Source organism: Xyrauchen texanus, chromosome 4 (assembly GCF_025860055.1).
Source record: "Xyrauchen texanus isolate HMW12.3.18 chromosome 4, RBS_HiC_50CHRs, whole genome shotgun sequence".
In the NCBI taxonomy this organism is placed as follows: Eukaryota; Metazoa; Chordata; class Actinopteri; order Cypriniformes; family Catostomidae; genus Xyrauchen; species Xyrauchen texanus.
The window spans coordinates 43341792-43362012 of NC_068279.1; the positions used below are offsets into that span (position 1 = coordinate 43341792).

The following is a 20221-nucleotide window of genomic DNA, read 5'->3' on the forward strand; positions in this document are numbered from 1 at the left end:
GCTCTGTCGAACACTGTAGGAACACTGTGGTCTCCTCCTCCTCCTCTCTGCCCGCTCACAACTCAATTTCAATTTCCTGCAGGCATTTCTCTCCAAACTTTTTCTTCTATCTGCCTAAGACTTTGGTTCCCAGACTTCAATGGACTGTTGGGTGAGGGGTGGGACAGCGGTTGAGACTTTTTGACTATCATATGAATCTCTGCCTTTTCTGGTGGGGTTACAAACAAAAGCCCTTTCAAATGGATCTGCATCACCAGTTACACTACACAATGGTGAGGAGGGGCCTAAAAAAAAGTCAACAAATAATTCATATCGGCCTTTTGGTCTGAGTGCTGGAATGTGGGCCCTTGAGTACAGTCGGTTGTAGGGTGGGTCAATGTTGTGGGCTACCGCAGAAATATACAGACTTACCGTACATGAATTAATGCAACAAGGACGAGATGGGCTGATCTCATAGTTCATACATCCACATCACACCTAAATTTCATATGCACACAGCCCATAGGTTGTGAGTGTGGACAGAACAAACAAGCGAGAGACAGGGAAGAACAGTGATGGTGGAAATGGGAGAGAAAGACTCCTAAGTTCATCTTCCTCTGAGGTCCCAGCTGAGCCACTCCATTTAACAGGATTTTGTTCCCAGAAAACATCAGTGTACACAACAGTTACTTGTTGTTTGACTTGGCCTTGTGCAGCATAAACAAATCTGCATCTCTCAAAGAAGCTTATATGTGTCTAAACACAGAATGTTACAACTAACCAAAAATTGGAAAATGTTAAAATAGAAAATTAAATAAAATAAAACATTAAAAAGTAAAAGCCAGGTAAAAATACTCAGGGTGAAATTTAAGCGGTGCTCGTTTGGGAAATCAACAGACAATGAAATACCTATTGTAAAGAGGTAACACTTTACAATAAGTTTCTATTTGTTAACATTAGTAAATGTTTTATCATGAACTAACAAATAACAAAACTTTGACAGCATTAATTGTTAATTTCTACATATACTAATACATTTTACATAAAACTTTCAACGTTGTATACATTAACAATAGTTAATGCAATACGAACTAACATTAACAAACAATGAATTGTAGTACAACTTTTTTAATAAATTAACATCAACCAAGATTAATAAATGCTGTAATTAAATTGATTATTATTATACCAAATGCATTTACGAATCTAATGTTAACAAACGGTACTTTTTGTAAAGTGTTACTTATAGAGTTAAACATTCAATCAAGATATATCTACAGTATTGGTAATTTTGTCTTGTCCATCAGATTATAAAAACAAATAAAAAATGTGTGTGTAGTAATGCACTTACAATAGTAATCTAACGCACTGGAATACAATTGTATAGCACCGGAAGAAAAAAAAAAAGGTTAAAACACAATTATTACCTTGTTTTCGAATTATAGATATTTAACACATATTACAAAACTTTTACGTGTTAAAGACTTAAATCTGGAAAAAACATAGCTCACATCAGTAACCCATTAACAAGATGTCCATCCACCTAGGAAAGTAGTCCCACTTAAAAAAAAGATACTTTAGATTGAGATTCACAGCTCAAACGACAGATAATTTTACTAAATAAGTGCTTGAACAAAATACGAACTTCACATTTTTGCTTTTAGACCCTCCAATACAACTGTCCCATACATTTCCACTGTTAGTGAATTACTATAAACAATTTTTATTTGTTTTTACAAACTGAGGGATGAGTGATCTTCTTCGAAATTCATTTTCCTTAGTTTAATAAACATTCAGAATACCTTGACAATTTAAACATTTCAACAAGTCAGTGTTTAAATCCATACCACATTATTATGGACTCCGAATCCTTTAAATATATCAGAAAACAATAATAAACAAACGATTTCTAAACATCAAGCTCTCGGCTCTACAAGCTGATAATCGACATGCGATGTCAGCAGGCCAATAAAAAAGATGGAGTGTGAGAAACTTTCAAGCTGAGTTTTCAGCCAAAACAGGCAGACATGGAAGAACACAATAATATTTCTCTTATTCTGGCCACGCTGAGCAAAAAAGGAAAACAACTGACATCAACCCATGAGGAACTGTTTGGGAAGTGAAACCCAAGCACATTAAGTAGGTCTGGTCTAGATGAGGCCAGTTATTCCTGGCCGGTGTTGAAAAGAGGTGGGGGAGCCAGGTGGGGACCTCGTAGCCCCTGACTACTCTTTTGGACATGATCGCTCCACCCTGGCGAGGGGGGCCATGGAGGGTAAACCTGCTCTGGAGTGATCGCTGAACGGACCAAAAATCCAGGTATAGGTCAGTCACCAGTCAACTGCTGTTGTGTTGAATAATTGAGCAGCTCCGGACGTCAGGGTGTGTTATAATGGAACAATGTTGCCTGGTGAAACTGAAATATTACCACCAGACGTCCACGACAGGAGTGTCCAAACGCTATTCTTAAACAGCTCAGTCAACAGCCCAAAATAGCCAACTATATATATGCGTGCCATCTCATCAGGGATTAGTGACACGCTTAAAATAACGTGTCTAATATCACTTTAATCTGTGGAGGAGCTCAAAATGATTTTTTTGCCCTGTTAGACATTTTTATTTGACACATTTAAGTTGTGCTCATACACTCACCTAAAGGATTATTAGGAACACCATACTAATACTGTGTTTGACCCCCTTTCACCTTCAGAACTGCCTTAATTCTACGTGGCATTGATTCAACAAGGTGCTGAAAGCATTCTTTAGAAAGGTTGGCCCATATTGATAGGATATCATCTTGCAGTTGATGGAGATTTGTGGGATGCACATCCAGGGCATGAAGCTCCCGTTCCACCACATCCCAAAGATGCTCTATTGGGTTGAGATCTGGTGACTGTAGGGGCCATTTTAGTACAGTGAACTCATTGTCATGTTCAAGAAACCAATCTGAAATGATTCGAGCTTTGTGACATGGTGCATTATCCTGCTGGAAGTAGCCATCAGAGGATGGTACATGGTGGCCATAAAGGGATGGACATGGTCAGAAACAATGCTCATGTAGGCCGTGGCATTTAAGCGATGCCCAATTGGCACTAAGGGGCCTAAAGTGTGCCAAGAAAACATCCCCACACCATTACACCACCACCACCACCAGCCTGCACAGTGGTAACAAGGCATGATGGATCCATGTTCTCATTCTGTTTACGCCAAATTCTGACTCTACCATCTGAATGTCTCAACAGAAATCGAGACTCATCAGACCAGGCAACATTTTTCCAGTCTTCAACTGTCCAATTTTGGTGAGCTCTTGCAAATTGTAGCCTCTTTTTCCTATTTGTAGTGGAGATGAGTGGTACCGGTGGGGTCTTCTGCTGTTGTAGCCCATCCGCCTCAAGGTTGTGCGTGTTGTGGCTTCACAAATGCTTTGCTGCATACCTCGGTTGTAGCGAGTGGTTATTTCAGGCAAAGTTGCTCTTCTATCAGCTTGAATCAGTCGGCCCATTCTCCTCTGACCTCTAGCATCAACAAGGCATTTTCAGCCCACAGGACTGCCGCATACTGGATGTTTTTCATTTTCACACCATTCTTTGTAAACCCTAGAAATGGTTGTGCGTGAAAATCCCAGTAACTGAGCAGATTGTGAAATACTCAGACCGGCCCGTCTGGCACCAACAACCATGCCATGCTCAAAATTGCTTAAATCACCTTTCTTTCCCATTCTGACATTCAGTTTGGAGTTCAGGAGATTGTCTTGACCAGGACCACACCCCTAAATGCATTGAAGCAACTGCCATGTGATTGGTTGATTAGATAATTGCATTAATGAGAAATTGAACAGGTGTTCCTAATAATCCTTTAGGTGAGTGTATCTTGTAGCACTAACATTTTAAATGGCACCCATGTAGTTTGACAATGCAAAGCAGGTAAAGCTAAGGAACTCCAATTGGGTTTCCTATACCATGGCCTAGTTAATATGACTACTAGGGATGCACCCAACTTTTTGGCCACCAAATATTTTCAAAAAGAGAGAAAAAAGGTGCAAAGAAAAATAAAACCTGCAACAAATAAAATAAATTAAAAAAATCATTTTGGAGGAAAAAGATGCATGCATGCGCTATTATCAATGTTTTACCTCATGTTATTTTTGGGTCATTATTGACCCATTTAAAAGTTAAAAACAGTCCAAATCTAATCTTTATCCTGGACTTGCCACAATAATTAATATATATAAAAGTAAAATAAGTTTTTAGATGCTAATATTACTATTTTTGAGCAATGTCAGGATGTTTTGAGAAGTTACCATGGTGTTGCTAGATGGTTGCTAAATGGTTTCTTATTAGCTCAAGTTATAAGAGACCATCCCCAAGTCTCTATGATAGCTTGATCCCTAGATATGTGAGGGGACCTTTCCAATGGAAGTCTTTGGGATTTTTTGCACATTTTTTCTGCTGGCCAGACATTTATATTCTGAAATGAAAATCTTTTGAAATATAAACCACAATTCTGTATTTACATTCAAATAAATACAATGTGTAAGTATTCAACTTATCAGTTATTTGAACTCAGAATGATGGGGTTACTGTATATCTACTGAAGAAGTACAATATCACCACTGACATATGTCAATACTCATATCAAAGGGGTGTGTGCTGTATATCTAATCTATACTGTACTCTGCTGGATGTTATGTCAATTAATGATAGATGATACATCATAGAAAATTTGTCAGTTTACATTTTACAGACTTTAGTCTACAAACGGAAACAAATTTCTAAGCAAGCATATTCAAACGCGACTGTGTCCAAAACTTTCAAGCTCTGCGGGTGTGTCAAGCGCGAAGGAGGTGTTATCCAATCATGAATCATGGAAGTGCCAAGGAGACTGCAGATGTAAAGATTTATAGTGAAAAAGGAGTTTCTCAACCAAAACTGATCATACTGCTTCAGAAGACATGGATTAAACCATGTATGGATTACCTTTATACTGGCATTGTCGTTTTTGGAGCTTAAAAGTTCTGTACCCTACTGACTTGCATTGTAGGAACCAACACACATCATAATATCGGTTGCACTTTATTTTACAGTACATGTAATTTCAGTGTACTTACAGTGTACTTACCCAAGAAAGTATTGAGTAATATTAAGTAACTACTTGTCCTGAAAATGGGTTAAGGTTAAGGTTGGGGTTCGGTTAGTACCAATAATTACTGTACTTGTTGGAATTATATAGTGTTTCACAGAAGAATGGGTATTTGCAAACCATGAGAGTGATGATCCATGTAAAAACAAACTAAAAAAAAACTGGCAGCCACATTTCACCTTGGTTTAATTAGCATTCACAGCATCACTCGCCCGATGTTAAAATGCTTCAGGGTAAACTTCCACTCACCAAGTCGGCTTTGCTTTTCCCTGCAGGCAGTGGACAGCTTTGCTAGCTTCTCGTACTTTGCAGCCAACTGGAGCTTGCCATTCTGAAGGTGCGGGCGGTGTGACAGGCTCTTTTCTGCAAGACTCCGATTGGTCACTAACAAGGTTTCCCTGTCCAGCTGTAGCTCCTGAAACTGAACACAAATGCCCAGTTAATCACAACATCTCAAGAAAAGAAAGCAACAAAGCTGAAGTCAATTCAGCAATCAAATTCAAAGCCTGGACACAAAGATCAGAGATGGAAGGGAGAAGAGTTCGGAGAATTACAGCAACCGAAAGAATAGAGATGATTATCTTTACAAATGCCATTGCAAAACACTGATGAAAATATTCTAGTAATTGACAAGATGTACCGTATGGGTTCACTTGTACAGTATGTACCGTATGTTGAAGAATGCTTGTTTCACCACTCTGGGTTTTCATTAGGGGCAAACAAACTTTCGATTTCTGAATGCAGCTCCTCAAACCAGGCATTAAGGTCAAACCACAAGAGGCAGGAAAGAATGAACACTGAGAACTCTAATTCTAATTCATGAATTGTGAGCCGTACAAACTGAGTGAGATTAATGCAACTCAATACATTAAATTCCTGATGGCTCATATGTGGCTAAATGTTACACCATGCATAGAATCATGAAGCAAGAGAAATTATAAATAAACTAAGAAAGAGTAAAGAATAGCTTCCAGCTTTATATCAATGTGACATTACTTGAACTAATATGTGTAAAGAAAAGCTTTTTGTGTTTCATGAGAACAGAGTGGGTTGGGTATGGTTTGGGAATGGGTCCATATCTGGTCTATGACTAAGTATTAAATTGAATGGACATAGGTTACACACAGAATGCAGCAGAATGCGGTTGTCAGTCCTCTTAGGGGGGCGTTCATACCAAACACGTTTTTGCATTCTTCTGTGTTGTTTTTTCTATACAAAGTTGCAATAAAATTACAAACATGTTCTCAATATAACCAAACTGTGTGAACCATATCCTGCTCCAAACACTCCAAACACGCTACGGTGTGTGGCAATGTAGCCTTAGATTCAGTTTAGCTCACATTTGTGGAGTGATTGCAGCTCAAGGCCTGATTCATGATGGAGACAGAAGATTTTAAGGATTGAGATCAAACCACAAGTCATTTGAGAGAAAGATAATAAACGCATACAAATATCCTACAAAGCTAGAGAGTATCTCGGAGGTAAAGACCTCACTCACCACAATTTCATTCTGTGTGAACAGCACCAAATATTGACATTCACTTATATTTCTATAAATGCCAGTTGAAGGTTTCCAGATGAAAGCAAAGGAGAATTATTCCACTAATTTGCTGTGTGTGCGTACGCGCGTTAAAAAAGGGGACATAGCCTGGAGCTGCAGTGGAGCCAGTGCTTGATTAACTAACTGCCTCAGTCTGCCTAATTACAATAAAACGAGGTCCCATGATGAAATAATTCCGCCTCCATGGCTGTTGGACAAATCCATCCACATGTCTTTTAAACAAAGGGCCATCATTCAGTAGAGATGTACTGTACAAATATTCATATGTTTTTTAAATCGACTAGTCAGTGGGTTTCCTGAATGACTAGTCGCCTAATCTGTCTTAAAAGAATATTCCTGGTACAACAAAAATTCAACTCAATCAAAAGCATTTGTGGCATAATGTTAATTACCACAAAAAATAACTTAAAAAAACTAAAATATCGAGATTACAGTGAGGCACGTACAGTGGAAGTGAATGTGCCCAATGAAGTTTTGGAGGGTTAAAGGCAGAAATGAGAAGCTTATAATTTTATTAAAGCATTATTTGAGCTGTAAAGTTGTTTAAATCGTTTTTACGATCATTACAGTGATGATATCTTCAAAATGTTGGTACCAATTCACTTATGGACCAACAGAGCTGAGATATTCTTCTAAAAATCTTCATTTGTGTTCTGCTGAAAGAAAGTCATAAACATCTGGATGGCATGAGGGTGAGTAAATGATGAGAGAATAAACCCTTTGGGGAGAACTATCCCTTTAAGAAGCATTTACATAAGCATTCCAAAACAAGACAATAGAATAAAACAAAGCTTTATTAAAAGGTTGACAAACCACAGACGTTACTGTGCAAGCTGTTGGATAGCTAGTTGACTATCATGACCCATCTCTGACATTCGGTTTGACTGTCCTAGATGACACGGCCGGAGAACACTGGATATCTCTAACCACCGAGGGAAAAGCATAGACACATCCAAACCATGTCCTCATGGAAGGCATTCGCAAAGTGCCTCAGACATCAGTTGAAACCACATACCCCGACTTTCACTGTAATTGAGGCCGAGCGAGGGTTCTTTTTCTGTTGCTGTAAGGAATATTAACTGCCAGTTTCATGCATTTCAAAACTTGGGTAAAATAAGGAAGCCTGACTGTGCTTAGCTGAGCATATAAGAGGATTAATGATTTATTCACTCAAATAATATGAGAATTTTGCCTTTCTTGTTATTGCTGCGCAGGACCCCCAAACATGGTGGTGATATTCCCACTGGTGGCACATCTATTACGGAATCTATTCGGCTGAGGGGAATGTGAGAACAGCAGTCCGCTTTGATCAAGCCACCATCTACGATGAAACAGGAATACTTGAGCTGCTTATAATATCTCAGAAGAACATGTGCTATCAGAGAGGATAGATAAGGTTATTTGAGGTTCTTTTCATTGGGAAATTACTTCAAACCTCAAACTTTTAAGGTCAATTGCTTTTTTATAACTCTCGACATAACTGCTGTTTTACATGTGGTTTGCACAACATGCCTTTGAGATAGAATGGACTATGACAGCATATCAGACCATCTAGATGAATCTTTCAAAACAGCACAGCACTTAAACGCCAGATAATAATTTTCTAATTAATGCAATATTACATGTAAGTGATACATATATATGCAGAACTAATCCCTCATCAAATGCAGACGAGAAATGTCATGCAGTTTTTTTGATCGCAGAATACTAAGTGATTGCAAATTACACACATCACTTCTGCAAGATGAATGGAGCAGTGAAGCTTAAGACGCAAGCACACTGGATGGAACTCCATGTCTTCACAAAGTAGTGCTGAACACACATTTTATTGAGGAATTTTTGAAGCCACATGAAAGAAAATGCTCATTGCCCATCTATTCACAGAAATGTAGCCTAGTTTAACTAATGCTTAAGTCATCTACCCAAGTAGGATATGTTACTGGATTAACATCCTGGTTGGTCCTGAAGCAACATTGCTACCAACAAATCAGATTTCAGGGTTAGGTTTAGGGTCAGGCTAAAGCCCAGTTGTGGCAGGGCGGAGGGCGGGGCCGGGTCGTGATCGTACAACCCCGGTCCCGTATTAGGCTAATCAAGCCTCCCGAGAGGGATAAAGGTTGACTGCAGGGGATCGTGCGGGAGATCGTTAATGGACATGTCCATCATGTGTGTGTGTTTTTCTTTTGTTTCCGTTTTATATTAAACTATTATTTATATTGACAAGCCGGTTCTCGCCTCCTCCTTTCCATTGATCCCTTTACACTGGTGCCGAAGCCCGGGAAGGAGGAGAGTTCTCGCCACTACCGTCCACCCAAACGGAGCAGCTGCGGCCATCCGCCGACCTCGAGGGGAGAAGGGGCTCCTAACTGACCACCTGGAGTGGTCAGGGCCGCTGCCAGGGGCGGAGGAGTTCCCTACCAGCCGCTGAAACGCGGCAGGGTTTAAGACTGCCGATCGCGAGCGGGGAGGGGCTCACTGCCGACCGCCTGGAGCAGGAGAACCCCTGCCAGGGGCGGGGGAGACCCCTTCTGTTCCCCGAGAACGCGGCACGGCATTCCGTCCACCAGGGGCTGGATGACTGCCTCTGAACTGCCCGAAGAGGCGCGGCTGTCGTACGATAGAGGGAGGAGGAGTGGCCGAGGAACAAGCTACGGTGTATCGGAGAACTGGCCAGTAAGAGTTTTTTTTTTCTTTTTTTCATCTCTCTCTCCTCTCTCACTGTCACTCTGCGTTGGCCTTTTCCCTCTCTTTTAAATTTTAGTGTTTATTTGGGGGGTACTACACTGTTACAGGACGTACCCCCCCCCATTTTAATTATTTCTGTTTCCCTCCCCTTGTCCCCTCCCTCGTCCAGGTAGATGGGGATGACCTGCCGGCAGACTAGGCTTAAAGCACGCCCTCCCCCAGGGAAAGGGGGTGTACGTCAGGCCGGGGGCTCCCCAGCCTGAGAGAACGAGGGAGGAATGTGGCAGGGCGGAGGGCGGGGCCGGGTAGTGATCGTACACACCCGGTCCTGTATTACGCTAATTAAGCCTCCCGAGAGGGATAAAGGTCGACTGCAGGGGATCGTGCGGGAGAGAGAGAGAGAGATAGTTTACGGACATGTGTGTGTGTTTGTTTAAGTTTAATATTAAACTATTATTTGTATTGACAAGCCGGTTCTCGCCTCCTCCTTTCCATTGATCCCTTTACACCAGTAAAACATACTCTACATAGGTATGTTTTCGTTAATGCTTCTAGCTATGCAAACTCGATCTTACGTTTTGCTGCATTTTCAGAAACATATCAGAATGCATTTAATAACACAATTTAAGTATGCATTGCATTCTCAGCCATGACACAATTAACTTGGGTATTAATGTAAACTAAAGTCCCCTGCACTTTTCCTACAAAGAAAACGAAAGGGTGTTACGTCTTTTAGAACAACATCTGGCCAAAAAGGTGTTTTTGAGTTTGTTTGGGTGGTTTGGTCGTTCGTAACAGCTCGCCAGAGTGAACTTTCAGAAAAAAACTCTTACCGTGCATTCAGACCTGAGCCTGCCCTGCCAACAATGCTATCAAAGATCCGTGGATGTTCTGACGTAGTAACGTTCGTTCGGAATGCTTGGTTTTGTGAACTATATTTAAAGGGGCCGCAAAACATCCAGACATGTTGACTGGTATCTTTTTGCTGACCTATCACAAGTAGCGTATATCCTCATGAAATATTTTAAATGCTAATGTAAGAAATCGATCGAATGGCAGAAAGTAATTAAAATTATGGTTGTTTGTTACCAAAATAAACTACATTTGTAATAATAACTGTGGTTGTGTAGTGCAATGGGTCAAATCAGTGTTTTATTATGGGAAAACCCGCCACGGCGATAATTAGTATCTCCTCCATTTTGTCTTCCGAACAATTGTTTACACGGTTGTGTTCTCTAGACTTTGCTAGAGCGGAGCACCTCTATATTCCAATTTGATGCCGAACTGCATCAAAGCTCATTACCGCATTTTAACTTTCCCCTGACGCCCACGATGCCCAAGCCACGCCGGCCACAGGCGCGCTGCTTCTCGCCGCCGAGAGACGTAAAAAAGGGGCTGCCATAGAAAATCAATGACTTCCAGTCGATTTGATGCTCTCGACACCTCTGGTCTGAACGCACCATCATTGGCTGCTTAACACCTTACTGGCATTGGTCAACATAATCAATAAGTGTGACCTGAAGCTCCTCCTACTTTGAGGCAGAAAGCTAATTCCCATTCAGTCAGTTAAGATCAGTCAATGTGAACAATGTCAACAAGCTGGTGCAACTGTACCTTTACCTGTATGATTGTTCACATAGAGACATTTTCCAAGAACATGTCATGTGATATGTTTTGTTTAATTAGCCACCAAAGGAATCAAATCTACTCAAATAATGCCAAGTACCCATTAACTATTTTTTTTATAGCTGCTTCACTCATGTGCCTTCTGCAGCGAAAGTCATTCACACATCTGCCCATAGTGGGATATGCCTCACTTATCATCAATAATTTGTGTTTATTCTACCATTAACACTCTTTTCCACCCATTTTTTCAATAGTTCCAGACCAGTGTCATCGTAAATTACAATAATATAGTGCAATCGCTGCATATTATGGCAGCGTATAGCACATAAGCTCCATGAATGCAAAAGGTAAACATTACAAATTACTCATTATCTACTGCATATGTATTACTTTAAATCATCAGAGTGGTTAAAACAGCTTCTTTTACTGATCTTGTAGGAATTATATTTCATAGAATGAGGCATAAGTCATTGATAACACATTTTTATGTCACATTATGTTAAGCTAAGGTTTTACATGTAGTCTTGAGCATCCTCATCTTTACATGTACCTCTAAACTCCCCAAATATATTCACTTTAGTCACATAGTGCGAAATTTGGTTGAAAATATAAGTGATTTCCTCTCACTGTAGTGGAGGGTTAGACATTGAGGGAAAGATTGAGGAAAAACAATATTTTACCCTCCCCTATTCCAAATCAGTATCTTATGAGGCTCAAATTGAGTTAGGATGCTCACATAGAAGACAGGAGAGAGCATGGCAGCTCACTAGGTTTTGGAAAATACCCTTTGTTTCTGATTTTGGGGTTAGTGGTTTGAACAACATTCTTGTCAACCAATTATTTCCCTAAAATTTTTGTTTGAATATTGTGCCAATATACATTGAGGTGGCAAGTCCCCTCCAATAATCATATATGGCCAGATTGTCCCCCTAATAATTGATATCCTTGTTGCTGTTCTGCTGTAGTTCATTATGCACCACTGTCTTATTGTCATCAAGTTGTTGCAGGAATAACATAATGGTTTAATAAAGTTAACATTTTTAGCATGCTCAGTAGTCTAACACCGCTTGTCAATGTCATATGAGAAAGCCAATCACATCGATGAAGGCGGGACTCAAATTTTAGACGCTGAGTGAGAATCTCGTGGATTATTCGAGCGGCACGCATCAATGTCAGCAGTTCAGATTAAGAGTGTTTGTGTCATGTAAGATGTCAGTATATAACTAAACATGATATCTGACTGCTGTTTTATGACTGAAATGTTGTAAAGACCAACGGTAATTTTGAAGGGTGCAAACTATTCACCATTTGGTAAAATTTGCTGTTTTAATTTAAAATATGTCATGTACAGAACTATTACAGGTTCAGCTTAAAGACATCATAACAGTAGTCCTTATGAGTTGTGCATTATATTCCAAGCTTTCTGGGGACACACAACAGCTTTGTGTTGGTTGGACTACTTTTCTGGTATATTAATAATGATTTTTGTTTTCTTTGGACCTTGACATTAGTGCTCATTATGAACTGTTTTTGTATGGAATGGAAAAACGTTCACATGTATTACGATTCTACTGGGAAAAAATATAATGAGGGCAGTAAATAATTTGCTTTTTGTTTGCCAGCTGACACAGTCATGTCATTTTACAGATCAATGATGAAAATAAATTTCTAATATATTTGTCTTTTCTTCAAGACAGCACAAAAAGAAAGAAAAGATGTCTGAAACAGGCATATTTCTAGCAATGTAGACAGTACCTTTTAAAAAATTATAACATGTTGGGCCTTTATCACATTTAAGGCCTTTATTCAGAAAATTATTTCATTCAGAGGCTTTAATATTTCAAAGGACAAAAGAGGACAATTATATTTGTGATCTCAACATCCATGACCCCCCCTCCCCCAAATGGTTGGTTCTCCCCCAATGTTCAAGAAATGGTTACGGTCTTGAAATAACGTCAAATGACTGCAGAGATCCTGACAAGATGATAAATGATTTGGGTAATGAATTAGATATGGCTTGCCATATACTGCATTTTCAAATCTGAAGTGTGGCTTTGGCGGATACAGAGTTCTCCTTTTCTCTTCTACAAAAAAACAATCCTTCTCTGTCTCTTTCTTTTGCACTAGAAGCCACTTTGAGAACTCAATTGTTTTTGTTCCTCATTTGTAAGTCTTTTTGGATGAAGGCAACTGCTAAATTTGTAAATGCTACAAATCTAATCCATTTTCACTCAACACCCAGAAATTACAGTTATCCTGATGCTTCACTTAACAATTATGACTGCTCAGCAAGACTCTATATTCATGTCATTTTTTAGAAAAAGGCAAATGTAAGCCTATACATGAATATATATATCATGCATTCTAAATAGGAGCAGCATATCCCAAAAAATGTGGTATTAAATATGCATAAATGTTAACGTTTAATTAGGTGACATGCCAGATTTCTTGTGCAATAAAAATATTACTAATAATAAAAAAATACGACAATGACAGCTTTAAACTCCTTTTTGTCCAAGAGCACTTTAATCAGGGTCTTTATTTAAATAATTGTTGTTTCATTTTGGATGTCCATTTGGATGTTTTGTCATTCTTTATTTTCCTCCCTTTTCTCCCCAATTTGGCATGCCCAATTCCCAATGCACTCGTGGTGGTGTAGTGACCCGGGTGGTGGAGGATGAATCTCAGTTGCCTCCGTGTCTGAGACCATCAATTCGCACATCTTATCACGTGGCTTGTTGAGCGCATTACCAAGGAGAGTGTGTGGAGGCTCACGCTTTTCTCCGCGACATTCATGTACAACTCACCACATGCCCCACCGAGTGCAAGAACCACATTATAGTGACCACGAGGAGGTTAACCCAACATGCCTCTACCCACCCGAGCAACTGGGCCAATTGATTGATTAGGAAGCCGGACTGGAGTTGCTCAGCACGCCCTGGATTTGAACATGCGACTCAAGGTGTGGCAGTCAGCGTCTTTACTTGCTGAGCTACACAGACCCCTTTTTTCTTTCCTATTTTCAGTGAAACAATAGTTCCAAAACCTAGAGAACTGCTTTGCCGTCTAAATAGGCAGATTCCTTCTAAAGCAGAATCTGAAATGGAACCACATAAGTGACTGATTTGCAACTCTCTACATAGGCAGCACACAATCAGTGGAGCTTATGTGATGCACAATGGAGACTTGACTCATGATTGATTGCAATAGAGTTTGACATTAGCATCGTGCTCAGCTGTCAAATATAGTAAATACATAATATACTGTATGTGCTATGAATAAGTAAAATAGTCAATTTTCAATTAGATTTAATTATTTTATTGATACTCCTTGGTATAGACTGGTATATATATGCTAGGGCAGCTGAATTAACACGTCAATTTAGTGAGATTTCTTATATTTCCAACTATCGAAGCAATTCAAGCTTGAAGTACCACCTTGATGTCTTTGCAAATACAAGTCAGTAGGGGGCAGTCTGCGCAGCCTCAGCTTATGGTTGTACTGACATGTTGAGGCATGTTGCCTCATCAAACCAACAAGATCAGTAAAGACAGGGCAGGAAGAAATCAAGTCAAGTAATTTTTATTTGTTTAGTGCTTTTCAAACACACATTGTTTCAAAGCAGCTACACATAAAATTATGCTGTAACAGAAAATAATGCTGTGATGTCTTAAAATCCACATTGTGCCGTTTAAATGAATAACATGATTGAAAGTCATACCTAACAAATTACTGCATTTGTGGCCCAGTCAGTGAGCAATCCGAAGGTGAATGTAGTAAGGAACACAAAACTCCATAAGATATTAAAAGAGAAAAATAACCTTGGGAGAAGCCAGGCTTAGCTGGGGGAGCCAGTTCCCCTCTGGCTGATACGATGTACTACTGCACTCAACGACAGCTGGACAAGCCACAACAGAATTGGAGGAATCTTAAAGAGCACCAATTATGTTTTTTAAACATGCATAATTTTGTTTTAAAGGTCTCATACAATAGATTTACATGATCCAAGGTCAAAAAACATTTTGTCAAAATTTCATTTTGAATTCATTCTAAACTCCTCCTTTCAGAGAGCATGCTCTGCTCTGATTGGTCAGATGTCCCATACTGTTGTGATTGGTCTACCGCTTAGTGTAGTGTTTGAGGGCGGGTTTTTTGTTACCAAATTACGTAGGTTAGTACAGGAAGTAAGTCTGGAAGTACTAACGACTTGTCTCAGGTGTTCCGAATTGGTTCTTTCTTTTGGGAGTCATTAACTCCATTTGTTGAGCACTTTGATTTTTGAAACTTTTCAGACTTTTTTACATTCACAAACAGCTACATAACACACAACATGAAAGGTAATATTTGAAAAACCATAATAGGTGATGTGGCATATAGGGCGCAAGATGCTGAAAACCAGTAAGACACGATGAAACCTAAGTGAGATGCTCAAAATGTGTATGTCTGATCAGACAGAAATCAGAACGTCCTGTTAGAGATTGACAAAATCAATTGCAAAATGCCTTGCTGATTAGAGTATACCAATAATACACTAAAGTTCAATGATATGGAAATACAAGGAACAATAAATAGCCAATTATTTGACAAGCACATCATGTAATTAATTTGATTACAAAACTTTATCTAATAAGTGCATTTATAATCAATATTCATTATGACGTTTCCACTATCTTGGATGATTTTACTTCATTGAGCTCAACACAATGCATTCTTAGATTACATTATTTGTGAAGGATACATGTAATGTGGTGAAGATGTTGGAAAGTGAAAAGTCCAGCATTTTTGGCCATCAGAATATGTTGTGTTTTTGATACTGGTGTCCCCACCAGGCTTTTTAACTAGCTTAACCAACCTCTCATGCCTACCATGCAGGTAGGCCAGCATTTCTGCCAGTAGACCAGCTGGTGCCTCATAGCTATACCGATCCAGCAACTAGGCCTGCATCAAACCATACATACTAGTTTATGCTCTTTTCATCAGGGCAGCATTTTCCTTAAAATGCTATCTAGGTGGGCAGCTCACCAGATTTTGGAACAGTTCCGCTATAGTGTTCTTTATCTCTTTTCAACCAAATCGTCCACAGATAAACCACAGAGAAGAATCTCTTTAAAACACGATGCACTCCTCACAATTCTGTGCATTTGCAAGTCCAGGAAAGGACATGACCTGTCTTGGAGAGGACGTGGCATAGCATACCATAATGGCAGAGACAAGACACACACGCCAAACAATGCTCCGATCAATCTTCTGGCTACTAGGGCACATTTAAGAGGAACATTTGCAACAGTCCTGCTGCTCTCTCTTTCTCTCTCTAGCCTTTAGTATTCCATACTGCCGAGTCTACTGCATGCGTCATAAGTCATCCAGAGCCAATAAACGTCCAAGTCCAGCGCTTGTTGGTGTGCATGTCTTTCACAACTTGTGGTCAAATAATGAGCATTCTGAAGGCAGAGACCACAGTGGGGACTATGGCCCCCTCACATAAAGACAGCCCATGTATAGATTCTTCAGTATCTCTGATCTTTGCCCATTTCCCCTCTCTTCCACTGTTAAACGCAAAAGTAAAACTATCCAACATACAGAGCACATTTCAAATGGCTCACATTTTCCCTAAACAGGAACTGACACAGACTATCCATTTCCGCTTGCTGCTGCCTGTTTGTCTGTTTATACGCTGTGCAGATGTAGATCCTCTAGAGACCATGTGGGCTGGATGATATAATGGCCATAAAACAAATATGACTAATAGATTGCTTACAGTCACAACCTGGAAAATACCTTAAAGGAATATTTCATTCAAAAACGAAAATGCTGTCATAATTTACTCATCCTCATGTTGTTCCAAACGTCTTTGAATTTCTTTGTAATAAGGAGCACCAAAGGAAAAAACATTAAAAGAATATTCCAGGTTCAATGCAAGTTAAACTCAAACAACAACATCTTTAGTGCCATAATGTTGAAAGGCAAAAATGGTGGTTACAGTGAGGCACTTATAATGGAAGTGAATGGGGCCAAAGTTGTTAAAATGGCTATAACTTTCCATAGAAAAGACAACCAAGCAATTTTATCACACTAAAATCATGTTTACCAATTAATCATGTCTAAACTTTCCAAACAGCTTAAGATGATGTAGATCGCAAAGTATGAAGGAATTATAATGCAACAATGCAAAATAAGGAAATACAGAAGACCTCTCGTTGTGGAATAAGTTGAGCTGGAGCAAAACTTGCCTAGCGTCTTTAAAGGAAACACCCCAGCGTTACATCTTAAATGCTGTTATTTAATGCGTTACAGCTTTATTAAAGTACAAATAATAGAGAAGCAGATCATGTAAATAACTACAAACTCCAAAAGGGTAATTTCTCTGTGCGGTCAGCGCCTCTTCTATGAGTTGCGCGAATGCACTGATCTAAGGGGGAGAGATTGAAACTACACCCGGCTGAGGCACAATCTGTCATGGGTATGCTTGTCCCTCGAGTGCGCACACAGATTAATACAGCTAGATTATAACATGATGGCTCGTGATTTATTGAATCATAATATATGTGTCACTGTGCATTTATTATTGTGAAGAAAACTGGAAATACACTGCATTAATAAGAGAGAGTTTGTTTTTTTGTGAGTTAAAGATGGATTGAAGTGAACAGAAACATGAGAGAGGTGAAGTTTTCGTCCCATTATACACCACAACAAAATACGTTTTTGAATGCTACCCGAGAAGTAGCATAAGAATGTGACGGTAGTGCAACAATCTGACAAATCACGGCCTGCGAGTAGGAGTATATAAGCCACTGCTTACCTGCTTCCTGTGACAATTCTCCTGCATTGGCCCCACCCATCCACAACAGAACCATGCAACATCCTATTACTCCACTTGAAGCATTTGACGACCTCATCAGATAAGCTATTTTATCACAATCATTACATTATTCATGGAAGCTAATAGTGTGCAGCTCACTATTTTCAGACATAGTAATATGGCGGCTGCCACTTTAATCCACTAGGTGCTTTTTCTACTCTGCATTTCTCCCTTTCTAACCATTATTCGCCAAAGAATATCCAATTGAGTCAAGGCTGCCTCAGCAAGACCGGCCACTGCTTCACCATATACCAGTGCTACTGTTTCATAAGGCCATACTCAGGTCCTTTCATCGTAACTGTCCCTGTTCATCCCCATGCACCTGATTGTTTTATTCCCATTCTAGTGCACAGGTGGTTCCTCTTGGCTTAATTGTTTCAGCTGTCTCATCTCTCACTCTCTCGCAAATCCTGAGAAAACTCTTCACACACTGGAGCTTGAGGAGCTGAACACGCAGCACCAGCTGAAGCCTGGGCTCTGATTCTCCGGGGATCGAGCGGAGTACTTCCTCCTCACAAACCTATCGCCATGCGCAGGTGGCAGTCATACTCCTAAGGAGTGAATGTCCACAAGTAAATCCGTCAATAATGATCGCAAGTATATTTCTCCAGCATTTAAGTATACAGCGCATAGCCAAAGCTCTTTATTTCTCAGATCATTTTATGCAGTTTTTTTCACACTGCTTATTAAGATGTATTTCCCAGCACATGGGAACACTAGGCCGCCCTCGTAAGCCGGATGACGCAAAATATCATGGTACAGCCCCCTATAGCCGCATAAAGGTGCTTCATTCAAACCTTCCACCCAGAGTAGGCCCTCACATGAGGCTGCCTCTGAAAGCCAGCTGTTCCAATGCAGTTTACGATGATCTAGCACTTCTGTCAGCCTTCGATTTGGCATTTCCTTCACCCAATTTGGGGGGTTATATATATTGCTCTTAATAATGGTTCTACTACAGCATATTATCCATTTCACCATCCGTTTCATTCCAAGGCCTTTAACCAGATACCACAAAAGGCTATCTGAGCTGCGTCGTTTTTCCATAAATCAATATTTGCAAGTCCACCCCAGCAATCAATAACCCCCAAATTTCTCTGCTTATTAAATGCTCAGGCACCAGAATGCCTCCAACCATCAATATCTTAACAAAATGCCTAACAACCCTCCGCCTTGGTTACCATTATGTAAACACAGCTTGCATACTTGACGCTATGTTTATCCTAGCCTTCTTAGGCTTTCTGCATTGCTCAGAAATCACTGTCAATGCACAATTCAATCCCAACATCATTCCAAACTTCTCAGACCTGCACATTATAGACAACAAAACAATCAGACTCTTCATTAAACAAAGCAAAACAGATCAAGTTAAAAAGGGACATTCGATTTACATTTTCAACCTGCACATCCCCATCCAACCTTACCAATCTCTCGCATAATTTCTCACTTACAGATATTCCCACAATAAATCCCCTCTTGATTCACAATTCACCGATGATAATAACCATACAGCTTCAAGATTCTGGTTCCAAAAGCACCTTAAATCAGTCCTCCTCCAATCTGGCATCCCAGCCAAATTTGATTCCAGTCATTCATTCCGTATTGAAGCAGCAACCACAGCTGCCCAGAAAAGGTTTATCAGAACAACAAATTCAATCTCTCAGTCACTGGTCCTCAGACGCAGCTCACAGCTACATCAGATCTAATCATTTCCACATCAGCAAAGCTCATCAATCACTAATCAGCTAATTCCCTTATCAGTACCACCTATCTCTATCACTCATGTCACCACCTGCCACCATCTCGCTACATCATACATGCACATGCGCGTATGTGTACACGTACAAATGTGTAAGTGTACTTCTTTTTGAGGGTGCGCGTGCAGATATGTATGTGCGTGTGCATGCGTTTACACAGATATATATGTTTAATCCAGTTTCGTCCCGTTTTAATCGCAGTAAGAGCCCTCCCGTTCCAATGTGCCATTGATCCAACCTAAATTCACACGTTTAGCAATCTCCCATTCGAATCACAGTGTGAGCCCTCCCTTTTGAAGGCAGCATGAGCCAACTCTCGTTTACACCTTCCCCATTCGAATGCCATGAGCCCATCCAATTCTATGATGAGTGGTGGTCTCCCGTTTGAATCGCAGTGTAGCCCCCCTCGACCAGCCATCGTATGCACCTTCAAATAAATGCGTAAAGCGCTCCCTCTATATAGCTTTTTGGAGGGGAAGAACAAAATTTCAGATGTATCCGCCAAGCAAATTTACCATATAGAATTGTTGCCAGCTTGCTGTACTAAATATTTCCTGCCATTGTCATGGTACTGATTTTCCACCTTAATGCCTTTTTGGGGGTAATCAGGACTCGAGT

The 20221-nt window shown here is 40.0% G+C and overlaps 1 protein-coding gene across 1 annotated transcript in view; it reads right to left on the reverse strand.

Moving 5' to 3' along the window:
- LOC127642343 (vacuolar protein sorting-associated protein 37D-like) overlaps positions 1–20221 on the reverse strand; it is a 43858-nt gene that overhangs the window by 21270 nt on the left and 2367 nt on the right. Inside the window, exon 2 of the mRNA XM_052124957.1 lies at positions 5368–5539. Within this exon, the coding sequence (XP_051980917.1) occupies positions 5368–5539 (172 nt within the window). The remainder of the gene's footprint in view (positions 1–5367; positions 5540–20221) is intronic.